This window comes from Rhamphochromis sp. 'chilingali' (genome assembly GCF_963969265.1).
Source record: "Rhamphochromis sp. 'chilingali' genome assembly, chromosome: 20".
NCBI classification, from domain to species: domain Eukaryota; kingdom Metazoa; phylum Chordata; class Actinopteri; order Cichliformes; family Cichlidae; genus Rhamphochromis; species Rhamphochromis sp. 'chilingali'.
This window is the reverse complement of record NC_137947.1, coordinates 1,688,085-1,713,238: the sequence shown is the minus strand read 5'-3', so window position 1 is coordinate 1,713,238 and position 25,154 is coordinate 1,688,085. Positions and strand designations below refer to the sequence as shown.

At 39.7% G+C, this 25,154-nt stretch overlaps 1 protein-coding gene across 3 annotated transcripts in view; it reads right to left on the bottom strand.

Moving 5' to 3' along the window:
* The window catches only part of birc6 (baculoviral IAP repeat containing 6), a 132,225-nt gene that overhangs the window by 3,802 nt on the left and 103,269 nt on the right, over window positions 1-25,154 (bottom strand). For all 3 annotated transcript variants that reach the window (XM_080869824.1, XM_080869826.1, XM_080869825.1), the window contains exons 65-72: window positions 22,682-22,904; window positions 21,154-21,299; window positions 18,280-18,390; window positions 16,724-16,941; window positions 14,007-14,168; window positions 13,496-13,573; window positions 10,069-10,257; window positions 1,466-1,600 (exon numbers count right to left, since the gene is read on the bottom strand). In XM_080869824.1, coding sequence (XP_080725950.1) covers window positions 1,466-1,600; window positions 10,069-10,257; window positions 13,496-13,573; window positions 14,007-14,168; window positions 16,724-16,941; window positions 18,280-18,390; window positions 21,154-21,299; window positions 22,682-22,904 — 1,262 coding nt within the window. The remainder of the gene's footprint in view (window positions 1-1,465; window positions 1,601-10,068; window positions 10,258-13,495; window positions 13,574-14,006; window positions 14,169-16,723; window positions 16,942-18,279; window positions 18,391-21,153; window positions 21,300-22,681; window positions 22,905-25,154) is intronic.

Below are 25,154 nucleotides of genomic sequence, written 5' to 3'. Positions count from 1 at the left end.
GAGTATAATCCCGGTTTAACAGTCATTATGGCAGAAAACAAGTTGCGAAGGAAAAATAGTAATTGTTACAGCAGTACAGGAAACAGTATTCAACAAAGGAGGAAGCCACAGCAATAGAGAAGGACAAATGAAGACAAAGAAATGTGAAAAAAGGAAACAAAAATGAGTGGAAATGCACAAAAAGCATGATCAATGACTGTAGTAAGGACTTTATTACTTTCGAATATCTTTTAAAATCTATTTCACTACAAAGAAGCTCTGACTTGTGTCCTCTCTGCAGCAGGGGCTAAGCTATAGAATCAACAAGTACATAAATGATAAGCAGCTCAAAACATATTTGTAACACTGCCCCTAAACAAAGCTTTAACATATAGATGTATCTGTAAATCTAAACAATACATAATGCCAATTCAATATCAGTCAGTTTTCAGATAACAGTGTATTAGTGTTGCTGTAACCTTTCTTTTCTTGCTATACTACAAAATAAAGGCAGAAAATGAAGCAGAACCTGTCATTTTCAGCCATGGAAGCTTCTTATTAAATAGAGCTCATTGTTATTTAGAGAAAGGACTTGTTATGTGCAGCTTCAGTTTGCGGGTGGGGGTTACAGTGTTACTTTGTGTGTGTTAGAAACTCCTGTTTGTCTCAAAAGGAAGTCAGGTGGGGACAGGAATTAGGCCGGCCGAGTCCCTGTCCCCTGCAGGTAGCTCACTGCTTATTAGTGCGACATGCAGGAGAGCGCTTACATGCACTGCTGCTGGCTAGCTAACTCTGTAAAGCTTCATATCTGAAACACAAGGCCTGGCATCATCCAACAGAGTGTGAAGTCAGTGTACAACAGCAAAAAAGTGGTCAAAAAAATCTGTAACCAGGATGTTTGTCAGTCTCTTATTATATCAGGATTCTCCTTCTGAATGTAAAGTCACAAAATCATACTGTTCCTTGATCGACCCTAGATTTCAGGGGAGCGCAAAAGGAAGTGTATATATGTGGCGGACATATCGTCATCATGATGTACGGAGAAACTCAAGCATACAATTGAAGTGAAAGTGAAGATCTTTATCATTTTAAACATTTTGAGGTTTGGGTGTTTATTAGCAGCAATTTCCTCACTGACATCATTACTGTTCTGCTGGATTATCATGTTCTGATAGGTCACTTGCCAAAGTTTGCAGTGTTAAAAGGTGAACTAAACCAAAGTGGATGAGACTAAATTCAGTAACTGACAGCAAAATTAAACAAATATTGTATTAAACGTCAACACACTTCAGGATTCACATAAAAAGAGCTGGCCATCCACAAATTAAAGAGCTGCTGCTCTTCCACTAGTCTGCATATCCAAGCGCCCTTGGGACACTTAAAGGCATGGAATAAAGTCTTGCATGGATGGATTATAGTAGAAACGATAGATGTTTTGAGTACCCAAAGTAGAAAAGAACTATGTAAGTACTGGCAATATCTTTACCTTTAAAGCAGCAGCATGATGGGACATGGTGCGGCCGACCCTCTTGTCGCTGCTGTACTGCTGGATGTCAGCGATCCACTCCTCACACTGAGACATGATCTCTGTTCTCTTCAGGTAGAAGTGTTTATGGATCACCTGCAAACACACAACAACACCATTTATTCAAAAGAGAATAAACTTTGTTATGAAACTGTCACTGGCTCTGCCGTGTATGTTTACAGAAACATTAAAAACATTTAGCACATTAAGAAATAAAAAACAAACAAACAAACAAACAGGACTCCAACCTACTGATAGCTACCCAGGTTCTAACACATAACTGAAACAACGCATTCCTCCACAAACGAGGCACACTCTAGTCTCAAGAGTCAGGCTGATATTATTTGTGCAACACTGCTTGATGTCAGCCATCTACACCCAAGTCTCTTGCTTCCCTGCCCCTACAGTCAACTTCCTAGCAACAGTCGCCATGGCTGTGCTATCAGTATGCAGGGAGTGCGGTGCTAGATGTGTCTGTAGCTGCTATTTGTTGCTATTGGAGGGAGGGGATGAGTTATCATGGTGGCTGCTGATTTGCTGTTTATTAGAAACAAAAAGCAGAACAGGCAGCAGAGGGGGTTTAGGGAATGCTTTAATCCATCTTTCCTTTCTACAACTCCCTCCTCTCCATCTCAATTCCATCTTTTCCGCTCAAATGGTATAACTTTAGTATTTCTTCTCTTATCTGTTTTAGGCAAACCAAATACCAAATATCAAGAATATTGTTGGAAAATGTATATATTCCATATAGATACAATTTCTAATAGTTTTCTAATCAAGTACTTTCTAATAGTACTTCACCCTATTTTTGATGCAGATAATGTACTTTGCCATAATTTAGTGATTCTTTTTAAAATTGTAAATTTAACATATGCTGTAATATTATACATCTACACAAGCATACTTCACAGGCATTCTCTTTGTCCTCAACAGACACACATCAATGTTTTAACATCCAACCCCATGTTAACTACACCTGACAACCTGCTGCTCCATAATTCAAGCATGTACTCTATAAATAGTAAGTCACAACACTGGACTCTCAAACATTCTTGTGCCAAAAATCAAATATTACCTATGCCATTAGAACTTTTACATTTACACAGCTCAACAAAATTGGTGGTAGGAGAGTGACGACAGTATTACCTCCAAAACCACAATATGCAGATTTTTACTGGTTTACTGGTTATGTGGTGAATGAGATGCTATCAATATGAACTCCATGCAAATAAACACCGCACAAGCTTTAAATATTCAAGACATTTGTAGATGGGAGATTATAGTTTTCTCACAAGGTCACAAAAAAACATTTCCCATTGAATATGTTCAAATGATTCTCACCCAGTGTTCACTGTCTTTATTGGCTAACTGACTAAAATGTCCAGAGTATGAGCTACTGTGATTCAGCCCCATGATAAGAAATATAATGTTCTTGGTAGAAGAAACCCTAAATTAATAGATTGTGCTGTCTCAGTCACTGATACTGGCAGCACAAACAACATTTTTTGGTAAGATAAGTATACTATTAGTACAAATACACCAACTGCTGGCAAGGAGGTCTACAGCACGCAGGCAACTTTCTCAACTAAGCAAATCAATTGTTTCCATAAAATCAAATGTAGAGAGAATTTTTCAGAGACTCTGGCTCAAGCAGTATTTGATTGACATGCTGAGCTCATATGGTAATCACAGCTTTAGAAGACATTTTCTGTGATGAGGAGGCAGCAGTGTTCAAAACAAGGCCAAGATGCTTGATACATGCAAGAAGCTGATGACAGGGCTGGAGAATAGTGGAGCTGTTTCTAGCTTAGTCAGAACAGCAAACGTGGATACAGTGAGGCAAAAAAGTATTTAGTCAGCCACCGATTGTGCAAGTTCCCCCACTTAAAATGATGACAGTGGTCAGTAATTTGCACCAGAGGTACACTTCAACTGTGAGAGACAGAATGTGAAAAAAAATCCATGAATCCACATGGTAGGATTTGTAAAGAATTTATTCGTAAATCAGGGTGGAAAATAAGTATTTGGTCAATAACAAAAATACAACTCAATACTTTGTAACATAACCTTTGTTGGCAATAACAGAGGTCAAACGTTTACTATAGGTCTTTACCAGGTTTGCACACACAGTAGCTGGTATTTTGGCCCATTCCTCCATGCAGATCTTCTCGAGAGCAGTGATGTTTTGGGGCTGTCGCCGAGCAACACGGACTTTCAACTCCCGCCACAGATTTTCTATGGGGTTGAGGTCTGGAGACTGGCTAGGCCACTCCAGGACTTTCAAATGCTTCTTATGGAGCCACTCCTTTGTTGCCCGGGCGGTGTGTTTTGGATCATTGTCATGTTGGAAGACCCAGCCTCGTTTCATCTTCAAAGTTCTCACTGATGGAAGGAGGTTTTGGCTCAAAATCTCACGATACATGGCCCCATTCATTCTGTCCTTAACACGGATCAGTCGTCCTGTCCCCTTGGCAGAAAAACAGCCCCATAGCATGATGTTTCCACCCCCATGCTTCACAGTAGGTATGGTGTTCTTGGGATGCAACTCAGTATTCTTCTTCCTCCAAACACGACGAGTTGAGTTTATACCAAAAAGTTCTACTTTGGTTTCATCTGACCACATGACATTCTCCCAATCCTCTGCTGTATCATCCATGTGCTCTCTGGCAAACTTCAGACGGGCCTGGACATGCACTGGCTTCAGCAGCGGAACACGTCTGGCACTGCGGGATTTGATTCCCTGCCGTTGTAGTGTGTTACTGATGGTGACCTTTGTTACTTTGGTCCCAGCTCTCTGCAGGTCATTCACCAGGTCCCCCCGTGTGGTTCTGGGATCTTTGCTCACCGTTCTCATGATCATTTTGACCCCACGGGATGAGATCTTGCGTGGAGCCCCAGATCGAGGGAGATTATCAGTGGTCTTGTATGTCTTCCATTTTCTGATGATTGCTCCCACAGTTGATTTTTTCACACCAAGCTGCTTGCCTATTGTAGATTCACTCTTCCCAGTCTGGTGCAGGTCTACAATACTTTTCCTGGTGTCCTTCGAAAGCTCTTTGGTCTTGGCCATGGCGGAGTTTGGAGTCTGACTGTTTGAGGCTGTGGACAGGTGTCTTTTATACAGATGATGAGTTCAAACAGGTGCCATTCATACAGGTAACGAGTGGGGGACAGAAAAGCTTCTTACAGAAGACGTTACAGGTCTGTGAGAGCCAGAGATTTTCCTTGTTTGAGGTGACCAAATACTTATTTTCCACCCTGATTTACGAATAAATTCTTTACAAATCCTACCATATGAATTCATGGATTTTTTTTTCACATTCTGTCTCTCACAGTTGAAGTGTACCTCTGGTGCAAATTACTGACCTCTGTCATCATTTTAAGTGGGGGAACTTGCACAATCGGTGGCTGACTAAATACTTTTCTGCCCCACTGTATGTAGCAATATGTAGGCTTCTGATGAATCTGTAGGGCAAACACCACAACACTTCACATGCATGTGAAATATATCGCTACTATTTAGACAAAAATAATGCAACAAGGAAGGTTTCCAGTAATTATATCTGTGCTCAACCATGAAGGCAGTTGATTGTGAGGATTCCTCTCATCCCACTCATCAAAGTGTCACCTTCCTATGTCAGGAATCTAGGTGCTGAAGGTTATCCTGTACGAGAAATGACATGTTGTACTTAGGCAAGTTAGAGACGCGACAGAATCTGTCTCAAGACAGATCAGCTGAGCTGCAGCTGAGACCACCGTGTCAGAATACACTACTGCATCTTCAGCACCAAAGAGGAGTTTTACAAGGTCGCTAGTCAATGACTGACACGAGTCTCGCTCTTCAATTCACATATGGTTGTCCTCTTTTCACATAAATGGACTCGACTCCCTGCTCAAATGAGCATTCCTCCCTGTTCAGAATGTGCACATCATCACTGAAACAATGACCACTGGCCTGTAAGGTGTAAACAGATTATGGTACGCTTGCGTGGTGAGGTAGCTCATCTGAGTTGTGCCACCTGCTTAGCCAGAGGTTGTTTGGTTCCTGCATGTTTAATTCACTATATTACTTTGTGCTGGAGCACCAGATCCTTGGGTTGGACTAAAGTTTGGTGATGTGTGCTTTAGGGTTTAAAAGCCACAGAGATGTGTTTTGAAGAGAAAAAAAAAAGACATCCCAATATTCCTGACACATAAGGGATCGCTAATAGTCTTGTTTAGGCAGTGGTTGTCGTTCTCCTGTCCTGGATTGCCTGGATTATTTTTAGGTATCGTCATAGCTGTGACAAAGGTGGAATAACAACCTTTACTCAGGGCTTTTTTGATAAGATATTCTTCTGTTAGCCTGGGGATAGTGTTAACTCTGTGTTGTAGCATTCTGATAAATCCCAGTTTGTGCTTCAATGCATGAGAGTCAAACCTCCAGTCAACCAGCTGGAACACTCTGTGTCAATGTCTGCCTCAGCTGAGGACATGAAGGTGCTAAAAGGCCAGTGGTGAGAAAAGCACATGGGAGTACCTCACCAAGCTTCATTAAATTTCCTTGCGCCTAACGTGTGTTATTGCTCAGCTGGGTGGCATTGTCAAGTCCTACTTATGTCTCCTCAATATCTTTTGCTCCAATACTCCATTTCACCTACTAGATGTCACAGATTCATTTTTTACATTTAATTTGAGCATTTACTTCTGTATAAAGGCCAGAGGGGTTTCTACTGTTTCGCCTTTAAATGTCACTAGAATACAAGCAACATTGATTGTGGATACATGCCAATTATGTCCTGCAACATAATTTCCTGATTTCCTGGGACTCTGTGAAGAACATGGAGAGGAAAGGCAGTTGGTCATAGTGATATACCTGTGCAGGAATGAAGAGGTCTAGGAACAAAAGGCAGAAGATTTTTTAAACCATACTGTTTAACAATTTTGGAGACTGAGAAGATACCTGTGGAATGGAGAAGAAGTATGATGATGCTGACTTTCAAGAATGAGGGTGATGTGCAGAGTTGTAGTAACTAGAATGATAAAATTGATGAGCCATACCAAGAAGGTATGGGAAAGAGTTGGTGAAGCTAGGTTGAGAAGATAAGTAACAACTGGTGAGCAAAAGTATGGCTTCATGCAGAGAACACGTTAAACATGGTATTTGAGAGTTTTGATGGAGAAGTACAGAGAAGGTGGAAGTAAACAGAATGTCAGAAGGGGTTGCACTGGGTCTGTGGAAAGAATGCCAAGAGAGGAACTTGGGGATTACATCAGAGATGGGTCTCCTCTTGTTTGCAGTGATGATAAATGAGGTCTGCCTGAGCAGAGTGTCTGTGGACAATTATGTTTGCAGATGACATTGTGATCTGTAGTGGACATAGGGAGCAAGTGCATGAGACCCTAGAGAGGAATGAAAGTCAGCAGAAACACAACAGAATACACTGTGAATAAGTGTCAGGGGTGATTTGTGACAGGAGGACAGACTGTAGTGAGACCTACATGGTCTATGGCTTAGAAACCGTGGCACTAACAAAAAGACAGGAGGCCAAGCTGGAGGTGGCAGAAGTGAAGAGCCTAAGATTTCCATCTGGAGTGACCAGGATGTACAAGATTAAAGATGAGCATATCAGAGGCATATCAGGTTGAGTGTGTTGGAGACAAAGCCAAGGGTGAGATTATAGTGATGGTTTGGACATGTATAGACGAGAGACAGTGGATATACTGGACAAAGGATGTAGAAGACAGAGCTGCGAGCAGGAAGAAAAGAGGAATGTATGGATTATTGTATTGTAGGAGGACATTCAGAGGGTTGATGTGACAGAGGATGTTGTCAGGGATAAAAATAAATAAACAAACAAACATAACAACAACAAAAAAACATCATTGATTTTATACAGTACAGTTTTCTAAAAGTCAAATCTTTGGGCATGTTTGCTGGATGACTGTGTACATAAGCATTTCCATAGTCATAAGTGTTACTTTATGTGAGTACAAGGTATTTTCTGTCTTTCTGGCCATTTGATTTAAAAAAAAAAAAAAGATGAGTACTGGGTACTGGTACAGCTCACCCAGTTGAGAAGACGACTCATTTACTAAAATGCCGGTGAAGGGTCCCACGTTGGTCTTTTTGGCATGTCTTCTACTCTCTTTCCTGTGCACTCTCAAACCGAAACATGTTTTTCTTGTAGCAGATGTATTCTATGGTAATGTTACTCAAATTGGGCTTGAACAACTTTTTCTAAATTAAAATTTCAATATGACAAAGAGTTTTGTAAACCTGCACTGAGTCTATTAACAATGTGAAACTTCAAACCAGGGTGATGCTGACTCCACCAGATATGCCACAGGTAATTAACATTAATTTAGCAAGTTAGTCAAACCAATCAGTGGTGGTTGTTATGCCTACTGCATACTGATTAGTGGTGTAATATTCATCTAGAGGGTCTGCCAGATTAAGCCATTACAATCCAAATAGCCTTAAGTGGTAGGATGGTAATAAAACCCTCCAACACTAAGCTTGTACTTAAAACCTACACTCTGAAGATGGAACACATCTTTTATGGAAGAAACATATGGAATAAACTACTTGGTTAGAAAGCTTTAGCTCATGCATGTTGTTAAGAAATGCCTGAAAATCTTCTTTTTATTGTTATAAATTCTAATGATAAAAGAAGAAGAAAGAACAACGTCAAAAGAATATTAGGCAATTGAAGCATATTGGAAACACCTGAATGAAAATGACAAGGAACATATGATGGATACAATCTCAATAGATCCAACTGATGGCAGTATAAATTATTTGAGATGTTGAATTTGAAGATTGTATTTCTGCCAGAGAAATGGCTAGTGTGTCCCAAAGCTTGCCACTTCTATACAATTTTTTGGCACCTGGCAAGTGTGACTTCACACACAGTGACACTCTTGACAGAGCAGAGGGCACAAGGGATGGATGGAATTGGTTTACTGTGTGGTATGTAATTTTTGTATGATGCATTAACAGGCAGAATGTGTGATTTCTCAACTCATACTGCTCAGGTTAATGGACCCGCCAAACGATGAATAAACACCAAGCCTCTGGTCTGTCCAATGATGTCCAATTATCCTGAACATTTACCAAAGGAGAGAAATGCATCTTTAAAGCTGAAAGCTCATTGCTAGCTCTAATCATTCTTACTAGAAGGGCATTCAGAGGATGTCCTTTTAACATCAACAACAAAATGTAATGTGTTCTCTCTTCATCATGCTCTGCCTCTCTAAACCATTTAGTGAAATTGGTCCAGGTATTTTTTTAAAAACAAATTCAACTGGAGACAATTTGGCTTTTACTCGAATGAAGAAATTCTGAATATGTTTAATGCATTTTTTGTATGAACTTCAACTTGAATATACAGGTCAGGGACATTTCTAACAGTTTTCATTCTTTATAAAGCAGAAAAAAAGCACAAACATCATTTCTGAATTTCTTATATTTCTTCTCCTGAGACGGGAAAATAAAACAGGATTCCAATCCTAACATTCTGAACAGATTGTTCATTATCAGTATCGTTATGTCCATCCCATTCATGACTAACATTTACTCCACATTTCCTCAAGCAAGAAATTTTTATGTTAGTAAAGTATAAGGTAAAATGTGTGGTCGCCTGCCATATATTTATTTAGATTTGTTCCATTTAGTCTGTTTTTCTCATGTAGTGTCATCATGATGATGGGATTTTTTTCCTTTTCTCCCTCTGTTCATTTCTCCCTTTCTCATTTTCATCTCTAAAGCACTCCTCTTCCTTCATTTTGCTTTCCTGACATTTCTGAATGAGCCTGCTTTGGATGAGCAGGTTGAAAGATTGTTATCCTCCCCTGCACTGTCTGTCTCACCACAGGCCATTTAAAACATTGCAAGGAAATCAAAAAACTGTGAGGGAGAGAGGGGGGAGGAGAGGCAGGCCCACCTCCAGATGCTGCGATCCACCAAGAAATTCTTGTGAAAGGAATTTATTTACTTATTTGTTTTTAAATGGCTCTTGGGGAAGAGAGGTTTTGTTTTCGGTTTTCAAATGTGATGCTGAGAGGCATGTAACCAATCTACTACGAGGATGAATCATCCAAAATGTTGTATTGACTACAGAAGTATAAAGGAAAAATAAGATTTAGTATAAAAATACATAATAATAAATAGAAGCACGAGATCAAAAAGTAAATTAAGCTGTCTGGGTTAAAGTAGTTGCTCAGTACATTGATGTGAATACCAGGGTTAATACTCAAACTGAGTCCAAGTCTACAAACGTTAAGGGGCCTGGGTCTGGGGAGAAATCTTTGGATCTGGTGTCAGCCAGCAGTTTTCACGTTATTCAATATTAGCGGCTAGAACTGGGTTCAGGGTAGAGTTAGGTTTTGAGAATTAGTTGTGATTTTTAGCTTGGTGTTAAAAACAAGAAAATATGACAACTGATCATCCAAACAACATCAAAGTCGACACTCACCTGGGTCCAGTTTTTGTGTTGTTTTCTACCAGAAGGATTTTTTTTTTTTTTTTTTTTTTAAAGCAAATTGAAGAACAAGGTTTAAGTGTAAAAAACAATGGTCCCTACCTCTTTAAAGCATGGAGAAGGGTTGCGCATTTGCTCCAGCATGGCCCACTTGACAGTGGCCTGTCGGATGTTGCCGTCGTATTCCCGAGAGCTCTGGGTGCCACTGGGAGTTCCTCTAGATCGTTCATACCCTGGCTCATTGAAGTAAGGCTCAGCCACCAGGATAAGGGACTGCACTGACACTAGCACCTGGTTTGCAAATTAAAGGAAATATGGGAAAAATGGAAAATGTGATTCAGGATTTCAATTGCAGGCATTATTATTATTATTATTATTATTATTATTATTATTATTATCATCATCATCATCATCATCATCACCACCACCACAATAATAATAATAATAATAATAATAATAACAACAATAACAGTAATAATAGCTTAGTGCAGCTTCCAGATAAGCTAGGAAGAAAAAAAACCAAAAAACAAACAAACACATTTTAAGACTTACAACCAAGTTGGGTATAATCCTGATACACTGACAAAATGAGCCTGAAATCCCCTCAGTGTCCTCAACATATGAATTGATCTTGGCAATGGTGTACACTTAAGAGTCTGACAAAAGCAAGGGATGTTTTGGCCCCATAAAAATACAGCCTTCAATATATCTTTATTAACAGCTCCATTAATGCCTCGGCCTGTCTCAAGGAGACTAAGGACATCTTCCTGCATTGCTCTGTCTGTTCCAAGCCACTACATAACCAACAATGACGATGTTGTGATTGGAGGCCTGCCTGCTGGCCTGAGCCACTGTGGAGCTGGATGAACTTGAAAATGCTCCATCAAGTTGATACCAATGACCTTCAATTGATACAGTCTGCTCCTCTTAAACTAGGCTGCCTAATTTCAGAGCCAAAATCCACTCCAGATGATGACCACTTTATTCTAGCCAACTCCGGTCTCCTTTTTCAACATATTTTCCAATATTGATCACACATTATAATCAAAAGACATCATCCATTCATCGATTCATTCTCTTCCACTTATCTTTGTCTCAGTCAAATAATGATCTGAGGGATGTGTTAACATTTCATGTTTAGGGACATATGTATTTATCCATAGACAATGTAGCAGACTGAATTTAACACAAGAAATTACAAGAGTAAGATAATTATTTAGCTTGAAATAAACAAAATCTAGGCTTCAGCAAAGTCCAGACAACTGTACTGACACACACACTGTAATAACATGGGAATGGTTGGTGATATTAAAGTCCTGTTTGTGGCACATTAGTATATGTGAGGGGGCAAACTCCTCAAGATGGGTGGTGACCATGGTGGCCATTTAGAAGTCGGCCATCTTGGATCTTGGAGCGGATCGAAATTGTGTTGATATCTGGTGAACGCAGTAACCGGGTCATTGCAGCAGATTTCAATGCAAGACACCCTACGAGACCATCCATCTCCCACGATCCCTCCAAGACTGTTGGAACAACAAAAGTGATGGTTTGGTGTGGGTCCATTCTTCATCAATGGAAACCTCAAGGCCACTGGATATTTGAAATCGCTACATGATGATGTGTTTCCCTCTTTATGCACTGAAGCTGGCACGTTCCCTGAGTTTTTCCAGCAAGATGGTGCACCACCACATTATGGGTGCCAGGTCCGAGCATTCCTAGATGAACAGTTTCCTGGAAAGTGGATTGGTCGTCGTGGGCCAGTTGAATGGCCCCCAAGGTCTCCCGATCTGACCCCTTTAGACTTTTATCTTTGGGGTCATCTGAAGGCAATTGTCTATGGTGTGAAGATACGAGATGTGCAGCATCTGAAACTACAGATACTGGATGCCTGTGCTGGCATTTCTCCTGCGGTGTTGCTATCAGTGTGTGATGAGTGGGAGAAGAGGGTTGCATTGACAATCCAACACAATGGGCAGCACATTGAACACATTTTATGAGTGGTCAGAAACTTGTAAATAACTCATGAAAGAATAAAGTTACATTGAAACCAAGCACACCATTGTTTTTCTTGTGACATTACCAATAAGTTTGATGTGTCACATGGCCCTCTTCCTATTGAAAAAAAAGGTTGTATCCAAGATGGCCGACTTCTAAATGGCCACCATGGTCACCACCCATCTTGAGGAGTTTGCCCCCTGACATATACTAATGTGCCACAAACAGGACTTTAATATCACCAACCATTCCCATTTTATCACGGTGCATCCATATAAATGGCCCACCCTGTACAATGAGATTCAAGTCCAAATACGTTTTTCCTAAATAGAAACTAATGGTTCCAATTGAGAAATATTAATTTTATACATTTTGGGACATCAATGGCAAACAATATACAGTTAAAGAAAAGTGAAAAATGTTTAATGATACATCACTAGGAGGGCTAATAATAACTATGCTAGGTTTGAGACTTAAAATAAGTCTTTATGTGGATTACTCATCATTGTATTTTCTTGAATAACAGCTTTAAAACACACTTTGTTTCAATACAGATCCTTTAGGATATAACATTTCTGGGCCAAATCTTGCAAAGGTACCTGGCCTGGGCTACTTGATCATAAATCAACAAAATAGTGTGTATGTGTATTTTCACAGTTTATATGGAGCCCATATATAGTCGTATGTATACATGACCCCCTGTAAAACCCCCTGAGCACATACTTTTTTGTTTTTGTTTCTTGCGGTAATCACACTGTTCTTAGTTGCTAAAGTTCAGCTTGTGGAACACTGCTGCGCCTGTCAATGCCAGTTCTCTCAGAGAGACCAGTAAAAGGGCATTGGATGACACCACTGGCAGGAAAATTTTCAATAATCAGTTTGGTACCATACCATTTTAATTTTCAGATTTATTACTGCTCTATGAACTTTATGCTGAAAGAGGAGTACTGGAAACAATACTGTCACTGGTATATGCACACACATGAAAGAAACACCAGTAAATTCTTCTAGCAAGCAAACACATCAAGAAATAAAGACATGCAGACCATCAACCTTTATTACTAATCCTATTTCAAAATGAATGATATCGAATTTTCAGTTCATCTACATCTGATTTTAGAGAGGCATCTTTATGTCTACATCCAAAGAAAGGTTTAACGAAAAGGGGAAAAAAAGAAATAAAATTAAAATTAGAAACATTTCAGATTAAGAGTCTACAAAATCAAGTCTAATGACAGATGGCATCTTGGGCATACATGTCAACTGATTGCAACTTCCAGATGAGTGATGTGTGTAAGCAGGCATAACCCAGAGGCTGAAATGATAGTGGTTTGTGTTTGGTTTATCAACACCCACACAGTCATAAAGAAAAATAATAACAGAACTTTAAAAAGAATCCTTCATGGTAGCTGTCAGAACCCCAGGGCCATTAATACAAGGTTCCTAATAAACTATAGCCTATGACACAAAGACTGAGACAGAAGCCTGCTGATCCATTGATACAGGTGATTGTTATGATGGAAAACCATCTTACCTGTAAAAAGCTTGAGGTCTGTGGGTTCCATTTCTCTTCTGGTCTCCCGTGCCATGTGTTGAGGATACTTAAACAAACCTGATTAATAAAAGACAAACAAAACATTATGTGCCAAAATCCATGTGTATTACCAATGTTAAACATACAATATTTAAGTCCAGTAGATTTTTGTTACCCCTCTCTCAGACTTAATATGGGATGTGGGCAAATTGTCTGATCTATAGAGTGGTTCAGATATTCATTGAAGCTTGTTTCAGTGAACAAACACACACACACACACACACACACACACACACACACACACACACACACACACACACACACACACACACACACACACACACACACACACACACACACACACACAGCAAAGTGCTCAACCATCTAATCAGATTATCTGCACAGCTTGTTTCTTCTACTTACAGTACCAAAATTCTGAGAATTCAGTGAATTGGTTGGCAGATTTTGCAATTAATACACATTTTAAAAAGAAGAAAAAAAATACATTTACTTTGCCATCATTGTAGAGGTTTGGGTTAAAGCGCACACTGTGTCCGCCAGTGGTCTCCAGATTGACCAGAGGTGGTGAGTTGGGATAGTCTTGGGGAAAATAAACATCAAATTCGAAACAGCCATTGGCATATGGTGTGTCAGCTGGACCAGTGATGAGAACCTATGAAAACAAACAAAAGGGAAAGCTTAAATATAAACAAAGATTAGTTATCAGCTTAGTCATTATCACGCTGAAAGAGGGTTAATTGGAGAAAGGTGAATGTACTGATAACAGTAAATTTAGATTTTAACAAAAGTGCAAATGGCAAAAGTTTTAATGGAGAAATGGCGCAGACACAGCTAATGCTGTTTCACAGCTGCAACAAAGTAATTACAAACAGGCCAAAGGGTAAAATTAGAGGAGAATTCTAACTACAGTACTCACTGCTGAGCATTTGTGGCAAAATCTGATTTATTTCCTAAATATAACAAACATAAATATAATGTCTAATTGATATTGAGTAGACTTGCTGTTTAACTAGAGTTGCTTCACACAGCACAGTTCATAAACACAGACGAGGGCAGGGACATTGACTGCCCAATAAATGAACAACCCTGCCTTCATGTTTAAAGCTCTCTTTACCACAACAACAAGGATATTGGCTGATAACACTGACAAACAACGGGGACAACTAAGCAGTCACTATGCAATATACTGTGCCATAGACCATTTGGCTGCTACATCTCATTAATGAGTATATTTCATTGCTAGCTTGCCTGCACTCAGTGGATCTGCGTTCGACTACTCCGCCTAGGCTGCACTGTCGAGCACAGATCCACTGAGCGCTCAACACAGACAGCATCGTCAGAAGGAAAGTTGATAAAATAAATTGAAACATTTGTATTGTTCGATACATATGCGTACCGAACCGAAAGCACTGTATCAATCGGTTCAATATCGATACGAATATCGTTGCACCCCTAATATATGCATGCACGCACACACACACACACACACACACACACACACACACACTCTTTTTCACCAATTTTGTTTTATTCTGATTTCTTACTGTGCAATTTCTGTCAGTGTTCTGCTACTGGAAACTGAATTTCCCAGAGAAACCTACCCGAGGGATTAATAAAGTTCTATCTAAACAACATCACTGGCAAAAAGCAATGACATGACTCCCAGACCACTGAATCTTTTTCCCTTGTCTAAAGTTCACAAATTAAGTCCAAAAGTTTACAAACAGAATCGGCAACCAAGGGCACCTCTAGCAGTCTAAAACCCACTGGGTTAACGTCCTACTTAATACTGGCTACTTGAACAACACAAGTCACTACAGTAGTACGTATAGGGACCAAATAGTCTACAACAATGGGCCAGATAAAAGATTTAAATATTCTATTGAAATCAAGGACTTCAGAACAACTTTGGGTTCAATGACCTCAAGTCATCTTAGGAATGAATTTTCAACCTTGGCACATCTTTCTTTTATGAGTTTCTATCATTCCTCTTGGAAAATTATTCAACCTCACTATCAAGTGCTTGAATTAATGCCTCAATTAAAGGTAGGTGTATGGTGCTGCTGGACCAAGTCTGGACTAAGAACTTCTAAATACCTCTAGTGAACATATCTATGCAGGTGCATTGCATAAGATATTCTATTCACATACTGAAGTGCTCACTGAATTTATATCGGGCATATTCTAGTCCTAAGTAAGGTAGACGTGTTTTCCTTTCATAATGCGAACATCCTGACCCTTGTGCAAACGACCACATTGGTCTTGAGTAGTGTTAGGGGTTTTGTAACACTGAGATTACGTAGCAGCTACACTAAGATTTCTGGAGGGCACTGGGTGCCACTCATGCATTAAGGTTATTTTGACATGAACATTCAGGCACATCACTTTCATTGCACTTTCCACCAAAGTCAAGTAAATCTGGTGTGGAAGCATTTTGAGACTGAAACTGACTGTGCCACCTGGAGAGTGCTGAATAAATGCAGTTGGCTGTTTGGTTATTAATTTAAGGATGTGGGGTGAGCTACTAGGATGTACTGACCCCTCACAGATCTTGATGTTTCCACCTCATCAGCCACTGTCCCTCTCTGCTCATGCTATTCCTTGGGCCATGCTATTATAGGGGGAAGTTAATTTTGGTAAATTCTGAACATGTTTGCATAACAGGGGCGTTAACTGAGGTCAAAGATATTTTCTTACTTCAGTTTGTGATTACAGATAAGAATATACATCCATCCATTGCATTTCTTGACTAATCAATGTCAATGTTGCACTGTTGTGTGCAGTGTTTTAATCATATGTCAGCTTTGTTGTTAGTATGCTGCGTCTTTATTTGGAATATTTTCCTGCCAAAATGGAGCTAAACAGATGAGAATTTTGACATTTAGCAAAGGAGACTTTGCCATTAATCAACTTGCGGTGTAAGAGCCATTTATCAAATGTCACTAGGGGAATGACTAAGAGCTGCTGATGACAACTCATATGGCAGGAGCACCACAGAAAAACAGCACACAAAAATCCTGGGAGTGTTGATTCACTCACCCACTTCTCACACGAGTGGATTCTACTAAACCCAGAGTGCATTCTCAATCAAAACAGTTACTACAACACACAATGTATCCTCTGTATTCTTATCATGCAGTGTGAAGTCATCGTAGCCTGCTATAAATCTGTAGCCCTAAGCCTAAAATAGCGGATAAGCTCTATTACCTTCATGATATCCAGCCTCTCCTCATCGCAACGGACAAAGACACTCGAAGAAGCAGACAGAGGCAGAGAGGTGGACAGAGTGACAGCCTCTTGGGCAAGGCGGCGAGATCTGGCTGCGCTGTTTGTATCACTGGCGTTCTTCACCTGAGACATGTAGTGGTAGTTCACCTTGAACATCAGCTTTCCATCCTCATCTTCTGATACCATTTCAAAGGTGTCTGGACAGAGAACAGACACACAGGTCAGGATAAGTTCAGCGCATTACTGTGCTCAACCCAATTATAAACACAAGTGAAAATGGAGTTTTTTTCTTTTATAAGCCATATTCAAACAGATAAAATGCGATCTAAATTCACGGTAATAATTAAAGCAATAAAGGGAGATGAAATACTGTTTGTGGTCGTGGTATGTTACCCGTTACAGGAAGATCGACCTGCTGTTCTGAGTTTATGAACCTCATACTCCATTCCAGAATTAATCAGATCTTTTATATTCATTTTTATTCACTTACATATACAACACACACACACACACACACACACACACACACACACACACACACACACACACACACACACACACACACACACACACACACACACACACACACACACACCGAAAGATGGACACTATAGAACCATGACAAAAAAAGATAAATAAATAAAATAAAATGGACACAGCAGCCCTGCTAGCACTAAAAACTCTGGACTCTTCCAGAGAAAAGGCTAATGAATTCTGTGTGTCCCAGGTTAGCTCACTGTCAGCATACTTGTAACAAGTACTTGTAACAAGTCTCATAGCGAATATATTTATTATTTTTTTTAAGATCTCAGATCCAACTGATCTGACATCGATGTTTGTGCTTTATGGCCAGGAATGTGAACTTCTTGTGAATAAACTGGTAATAACAGGGATTAGTAACAAAACAAAATTTAAAAGAAAAACTGTTTTTTAGTTAAATGCTAAAATGACACATACTGCACACAATTTTTATTAACATCCTTATGCAACAAGTCTCTTGTACCTTCATTGAATTTATTTTTAACTCCCGATCTGACTGTACTTTTTTACCACAAAAAACAAAAGTGTGTAAGTTACTGAACAAGTGCAATATCTTTTATAGCTAAAATGCTACAAAAAAAGCTCAGATATTGCTGTATATTGTTTAAACAATATACAGCTTGAGTCATAACGTGAGAAACATTCAGATGAAACAGCCACCCTGTCTTGAGTTGTCTATTTCTATGCTGTCTGCATACCCAAACACTGTTTACAGTCAAGTCACTTACAATGACCTCAGACATCAACCTGCTTACAAAATCAATTGCAAGACAGCAAAAACAGTGTAATTAATCATGACATGGCTGAGTGGAGAGTGATGGACAAGACAAAAGAGATCAGCTGGATGGGAAAGTAGCCTGATTCTGCTTCCCTTTCAGAATACTGGTGTGAAGACATTAGTAAGCATGTCAGACATGAGATAGAACAAGAAGATTTATAGCAGAATGGTGCATCACTTTTTGTGTGTATATATTTACTGATTGATAGAAACTCACCAAACTGTAGTTTTTTCATGGCAGCTACATATTTTTCCTCCAGAGATCGGAGTACGGACAGGGGCTTCGGCCGGCTTGACACCTTCCTTGAAGACTCCACTAGTTTCTTCTCTGGTAAAGAAAAGGTTGAGAGTAGGGAGCAAAAATATCAAAGCCCAGAATAAGGAAAAAGACCTAGGAATGTGTGTGTTTTATGTTTAGGTGTTTCTCACTGTGCTCATCTTTACCAAAACCTCCCACATGCCCAACAGGTTTGTTATATACTGAGAGTTAATAATAAAAGTCAACTCTACCTCTCACTTATCACATCTGGTTTCAAAACACCAAGACGACAATGACAAATACTCAGCTAGAGGCTTCAAAATGGGATTTCAGAAACCAATGCAACTAAATCCATTTGGTGCACAGTTTGTGTGTGTCTGACCAATGTAGCCAGGACCACTGAACAAAGGGATATTTTCTGTGCATCTAAGAGTCCCTTTAGAAATGAAGTGTCCTTTAACTCAAATGAAGACTGAGGAAGTGCAATATAAATTATGTCCTGCTACATTCACAAATGGAAATTGATGAGGTACAAACTAAAACCAATACATTCAAACATAAAGGTTCTGTAATAAATTCTTGCTTCATTAAGGTTCTAGTCAATATTCAGTTTTAGTTTGAAGTGTTAAGTCAATTCAGTTTGGAGGCTTCAATTTTAGATGTCACTGACCTACATTGCATTATATACAGTTATTCAGCCTTGTTTATTTAATTCAAGGCGCTATAAAGGGATGAGTTATTTCTAAGACTTTTGGATAAATACTGAATTTCAATCAGCATACATTACGTCTATTAGTGTTACATTTAGTAACTGTATTTTCTGAGATTAATGCATAATAATACTGTCTTCACCTAGCTACCAAGACATATAAGCAACAAGGCAATTAAATAGTATTGTGACAAAATATTTTACAATTCAGCGGCAGGCTCATAGTTGCTGGCCCACTGAGGTGATCTCAGCAGCTTTCACAAACACAGGAAAAATGATAGAAGTGATAAAACTTACGAGAAAAACAAGAATGGGTCAAAGGCTATGCTCTCCATTTCCACTGCTGAGATTAAGTGTAAAAAGGAAATAGTGGCAACAGCAGCAATATAATTACAATATAAGACTCAAATTTTTTTTGTCTGCCTACTCTATAGAGCAAAGGCACAGCTAATTGTCCTGGAAGATTTCAAAGGCGAAGACCAACTTAATGGATGAATATGCAGATCTTTTACAGAATGTAAAAGATAATCTAGACAACCTATTCCACAGAAAATGTTGCCCTCTTACTTAAAAGATCTATGATTGGCCAATGTTTTCTGTGGAATAGATTATCTAAAGCTTTAAAATAGAACCTAGAATTCAGGGTTTCTGCAGGTGTGCTAACAGACATGAACCCTATAATTGCAATATGCTCAAAAGTACTCTACTCCTCCACCATTAAATCAAATTCACAGTTTTTTCCTGCTCTCAAGCACATCAACAAGTCATCAATTGCGAGACAATTATTTACAAGCTCAAGAAAGAATATTATACAATTTTTCCATAAGGATATGTTTAACAAACAGAACTGCAATTGAATCTTGGAGGAATACAAACTGTAGAGAGCAGTGGCTGATATCATTATCTGGCCTGTTCAGATAACTGAACACTTCAAAGGGACTTTTTCTCTTCTCAGTCAATATAATCAAAACAGAGGAGGATGGTAACTCATGTCAGAGACATTTCTTAAAGCCTCTACACTAATTAAAAGATTATTCATGTATTGTGCACTAATGCTGCAAAGCTATACACTGGACAACTCTGCATAACTGGTAATCATAGAGCCCTTTGCTATATGGATTTCTTTACATGAAATGACAGAACATTAATCTTTATCTATAGCCCCCTACCTCACATGCACACTTCCATCAAGTCTAATAGCCAGCTCCCCACCTAAGTGCTCAGTTAGATGACCAATTTATGTAGACAGAGCATAAAAACTTAATGCAGGGAGTAGCAAGAAATGGATGGGTGGGAGAAACCTAATATTGTCTGTGTCATGCTTCATCATGACACAGACATTTTACTGATGGCACTGCTACCTTAAGATGGCTAATGACTTGTCTCTCTTTATTTTTCGATGTCTTATACATGTTAGGTCATATGTACTTTGGCCTTTTCTATTCTTCAGTCTGAATCTTGTGTTACAATTTTAACTGACTGTTTATCTTTGTAGGGCTCATACGACATTTCAGAACCCACCTTGGAGGAGGGAGAAAAAAAAAACCCAAAACAAAACATAGGCCAAGGAATGTGGCGCAAATTTAAACAAGACATCAGAACAAATTTCCCACGTGTGGGACTAATAAAGGTTATCTTATCTTATCTTAGTAGCATATAGTCCATCATCCACCACAAAAGCTACAGGGTAACATTAGAAGCAGATTTAGATAACAGTGAATGTGACCTGCAGTTTCAGACAGTTTGGTCAAGTTCAAATTTTCAATAACAGTCCAATGGTGTCCTTGATTGAAATTAAATTGTTGGGCTGCAGTCAGTCATTTAGACTTTGATAAGCTAAAGACAATAGATCTGGCACCTGCTAAAATCATTCAGCTCAAGTTGTGACACGGGAAATTTGGAGGGAGGGAGGGGCGTCTCAGAGCTTCACATTTTTTAAAAAATATTTGATTTCCAAACTTGTTTTTATACAAATCTGGGTATGTGGTGTGTTCACTTAAATGTACTGAACAGTGTGACCTGAGAGCCTTCAGATTTAGAGCAAACAGTGCAGAGAATGAGAACTCGGCAAACACAGTTGTTTTTTAGGTAATAAAGCCTCATGTTAGGCTGTGTATACATACCCTGGTTGGCCTGCCGTAGGTTTGTAGTAGCAGCGTAGACTATCTCAGCTGTCCTCTGGATGTCAGGCACCAGCAGAGTCAAACCCTCGGGCTCTGGGTCTGAGCTCTCTGATTTTGCCACACCTTTACTTTTATCTTTCTTTGACCTGGAACACACACAGATTGTGCTGTTTAATAACTTGTTTTTTTTTTTTAGAAATTTTTCTGAAACAAAAGATGATTATATGGATGCAGGTTTTATTGCTATAAATTATTATTATTGTTATTATTATTAAGATCTGTTGCCTGTTATTTAAATTATCCACTTCTCTGGGAATATAACCACGTCAGTAATCTAGATAACAATCCCCATCCCCAGTTTACACATTTTTACCCTGAAAGAAAATAAAATTGCTATATAAGATAACAATGTGTTTGTGTGGTGCTTCTCTTCCATGGCCACTCTTAGAACTTTGCTCTGCACATTTTAAAACAGTATTTTACATTCTGCCAAATATATGGGCTCAACAGCTGCTTTCATCAACCCAGAATTGTGACTTAAAAATGAAGACAAGTCCCTAGGAAACACAGCTGACAGTTCAAGTGATCACTCTCAGTGCCTGGGTATTTTTCTTCAGTTTTTAAAAAAAAATAAAATTAAAGTCCCTATTTTGTGTGTGGACCTGGAATGTGAGTACTGTGCTTGTATAATGTCCTATGGCCATCAAAATGATGCTCCACACAAGAAAGGCAACGCAATGCAATAAAGGTCTGTCATTTTAAATGACATCTGTCCCTTAGGTTATATCACAGACATTCCCATTACACCTGACATGGATTCTAAACTCCTGTGGCTCAAAATCTTACCTGCACCAACCACTATATGCCTTCAATAAGCTATCTTGCTCTCACTAACCTGTTATGAACTACAAGGTTTGCTGCCCCTTGGTATGTTAAATAAACTATGCTGGCAGCATGACAGCTACTGCAACATTCATGGCAGGCATTTTCTAAAAATACCTTCAAATGCATCATTCATAACAAGGCACTGTGACATGTATGTACACAGTGTGTGTGTGTGTGTGTGTGTGTCAATCTCACTACAGTATGTTGTCAAAAAGCTTACAGCAGCAGTGGTTGAGCTGAGCGTGCTGGATATAATAAAAAATGCACATACATTTTTTTTTTTTTTACAGAGCACAGGCAGTGTCCCTTTTGGGGTACATTTTAATGGTAAGTGTGAATACAGCTTGAGAGATAAAGAGCCCATCTTCAGCAGTATTGTTTGTTAATGATAATGAAGAACTGGGATAGTAAGGTCTTGGCTACATCCAATATTCAACTTAAATTTGTGGTGACATAAAGGATCTGATTTTTGTAATCTAAAATGCAATGAAAAAAAAGAAAAAAGAAAACAAAACAAATAAACAAAACAAGCCCATAAATGGTTTAAATAATTGAGATCACTTAAAAATTTAAAACCTTAAACTCATTAAAGCTTTCTCTTAAGGTGAAAAGAGTTATTCCCACTTGATTTTATTTGTGTCACCTGAGGCGATTGGTGTATGTGTCAACGCATGTTTTCATCTTTGCCAGCAGCATCCCAACAGAGGTTTGGCCCTCAGCATGCTCTTCGTCCTCTTCTTCCTCATCCTGGCCTGGGTCTCCAGTCAGAGGCAGCAGCAGAGGAACCAGTGCCGTGCAGGTAGAAATGGCCCTCAGCAGCTCCAGTAGTGCTCGATAGAGGGGGACGTGGCGTGCCATATCTAGAACTGTAGAGACAACGTGGATACAGCGTTACATGTTTGCTGGTAGATATAACCTAATCTAGGGTCACCATTCCCAACATCATGGTCCAGAAAACTGATTGCTGTGAAGTTGCTCACCATCTGTTCAGTGCTGCCACTATTGACATGATTCAATATTTCAGCAGAACCTATGAACAAAGTAGTGGAGTCCTTTCTGCAGCTTCCAGACACTTGTGAAGGCAAACTAATGACTAAAGACTTCTGCCCTGTAGCCTAAAGGAGATGGAGGTTTTCCAACAACATAACAAAGACTTGCATTACACTTTGTTTTGTATAACAATTTAAAAAAAAAAAAAAGTAGAATTTCACAAGAAGGCAGCACGGTGGTTAGCACTGTTGCCGCACAGCAAGAAGGTCCTGAGTTCAATTCCACCATCAGGCCGGGGTCTTTCTGTGTGGAGTTTGCATGTTCTCCCCGTGTTTGCGTGGATTCTCCCTGGGTACTCCGGCTTCCTCCCACAGTCCAAAGGAACTCTAAACTGCCCATAGGTGTGGATGTGGGTGTGAACGTGAGCGCGAATGGTTATCTCTGTCTATGTGTTCACGCTGCGACAGACTGGTGACCTGTCCAGGGTGTACCCCCCTCTCGCCCTAAGATAGCTGATAAAGGCTCCAGCCCCCCGCAACCCTGAAAAGGATAAGCACAAGTGGATGGATGGATGTGGAATCTGGTTTAGCTGTCAGGGCCTCTTCTAGCTCAGCTTAGTAAGCCATTACCATGGAGATGTTGTGGGCTCTTACCGACAGAGCTGCTTGCCTTGTAGCACTTATCCATAAGGCTAGACTAAAAACGGTCTGTCTTGGAGGGGAGGGATGGAGCCGATGAGGGTAGAGACATCTTCGGGTGAAGATGGCTTACTACCATTGGCTCCACTTGCGGCATCTGGCGGAGGCTGACTGACTCCATCCCCCTTACAATCCAGCAGGGAGCTCCCCACGATGGGGTGTTTTCTCACTGTATGGCTTTGCTTTCCACGTCACCGCTATCTCATTGAGTACCTCGGGGAAAACAGGCAACATATACTTCCCTGGGTTTTTTTTTTGCATTTGGCAATTTCTTACCATCAAAACAAGATTTTACAACCCCAGTTTGCACAGCGGGCCACAGATTGTAGACCCTCACATTTTCGGACTTGTACATTTTCCTGCACGTCGGCATCCAGGGGAGACGGCGGTGACAATTTTTCAACCTCGCTGGTAGCTGAGGGCTTTGCAGCTCAGCGGCCACACAAACCCAGAGACCTCATGGAGCCGCAACCCACAGTGCTCAAGATCAAGCTGCAGTCCACACCACTGCGTAGTGCCAGAAAACATAAAGGCCTCTATCAGAGCCCAAAACACCCTGAAGAATGTCTTCGGTAAGAATATATGTACGACCATAAATAACAGTGAACTTGCCTAGATGCTTAGCTACTTAACAAAAAAGCTCTTTCGCCCAGTGTGAAGTCAGTCTTGTAGTTTTATTTCAAGATGTTTGAGGATATTCCAGTCTGGCTACAAGGAGCACAGTGTTTGACAATGTCTCTTTTTCAAGGTTTGGCTGCCTTCGGTAAAAGTCTGATGACAAGTAGCCACAGGAATGGAGAAAGGGATTCCGAAAGTGTTTGAAAGAGGTCGCTTGTTTTTTTGTTTTGTTTGTTTAGAAAATAAACTATTTGGCAAATGTGATTTATGACTCAGTGTTGGGCTCATTTTCAGTTATTGTTTGCATGAAGCAGCACCTTACAGAAGCCATCGAATACAAGGGTCTGTTGAGACAGTGTCAGCCTCCGCTCTTGTTTGTGGCTCCCAGACTGTTTTACATTTATATTGAAATTTCCAAGTCCTTTCTGTTCTACTCCTAGCATCTGCACAACACTGAGCTTTAATCCTTTAACCACTGTCTGTGGATGACACCTTGCAAGAAATCTCAATCCCCTTTTGATACATCTATGTAATTACTGGGGGCAATCGAATCCGAATTCCTCCTATGAATTGTCAATGTCCGGTTGTTTTCTCCAACCTTAAAAGGAAGAGGAAACCAATTTAAGCAGGCTCTACTGAATGGGGGGAAAAAAAAGAATATTCGAGCATCTTTTAAGCACATAAGCAAAACACAAGATTAAAATCAGACAGTTTCAGAAGGAACATAGGCAGTTAGTTTTAAAATTTTTACTGCTTTAAAGACACAGCAAAAACCTCTGTTTGAGCAAATCACATAATTTGTTTTGACAC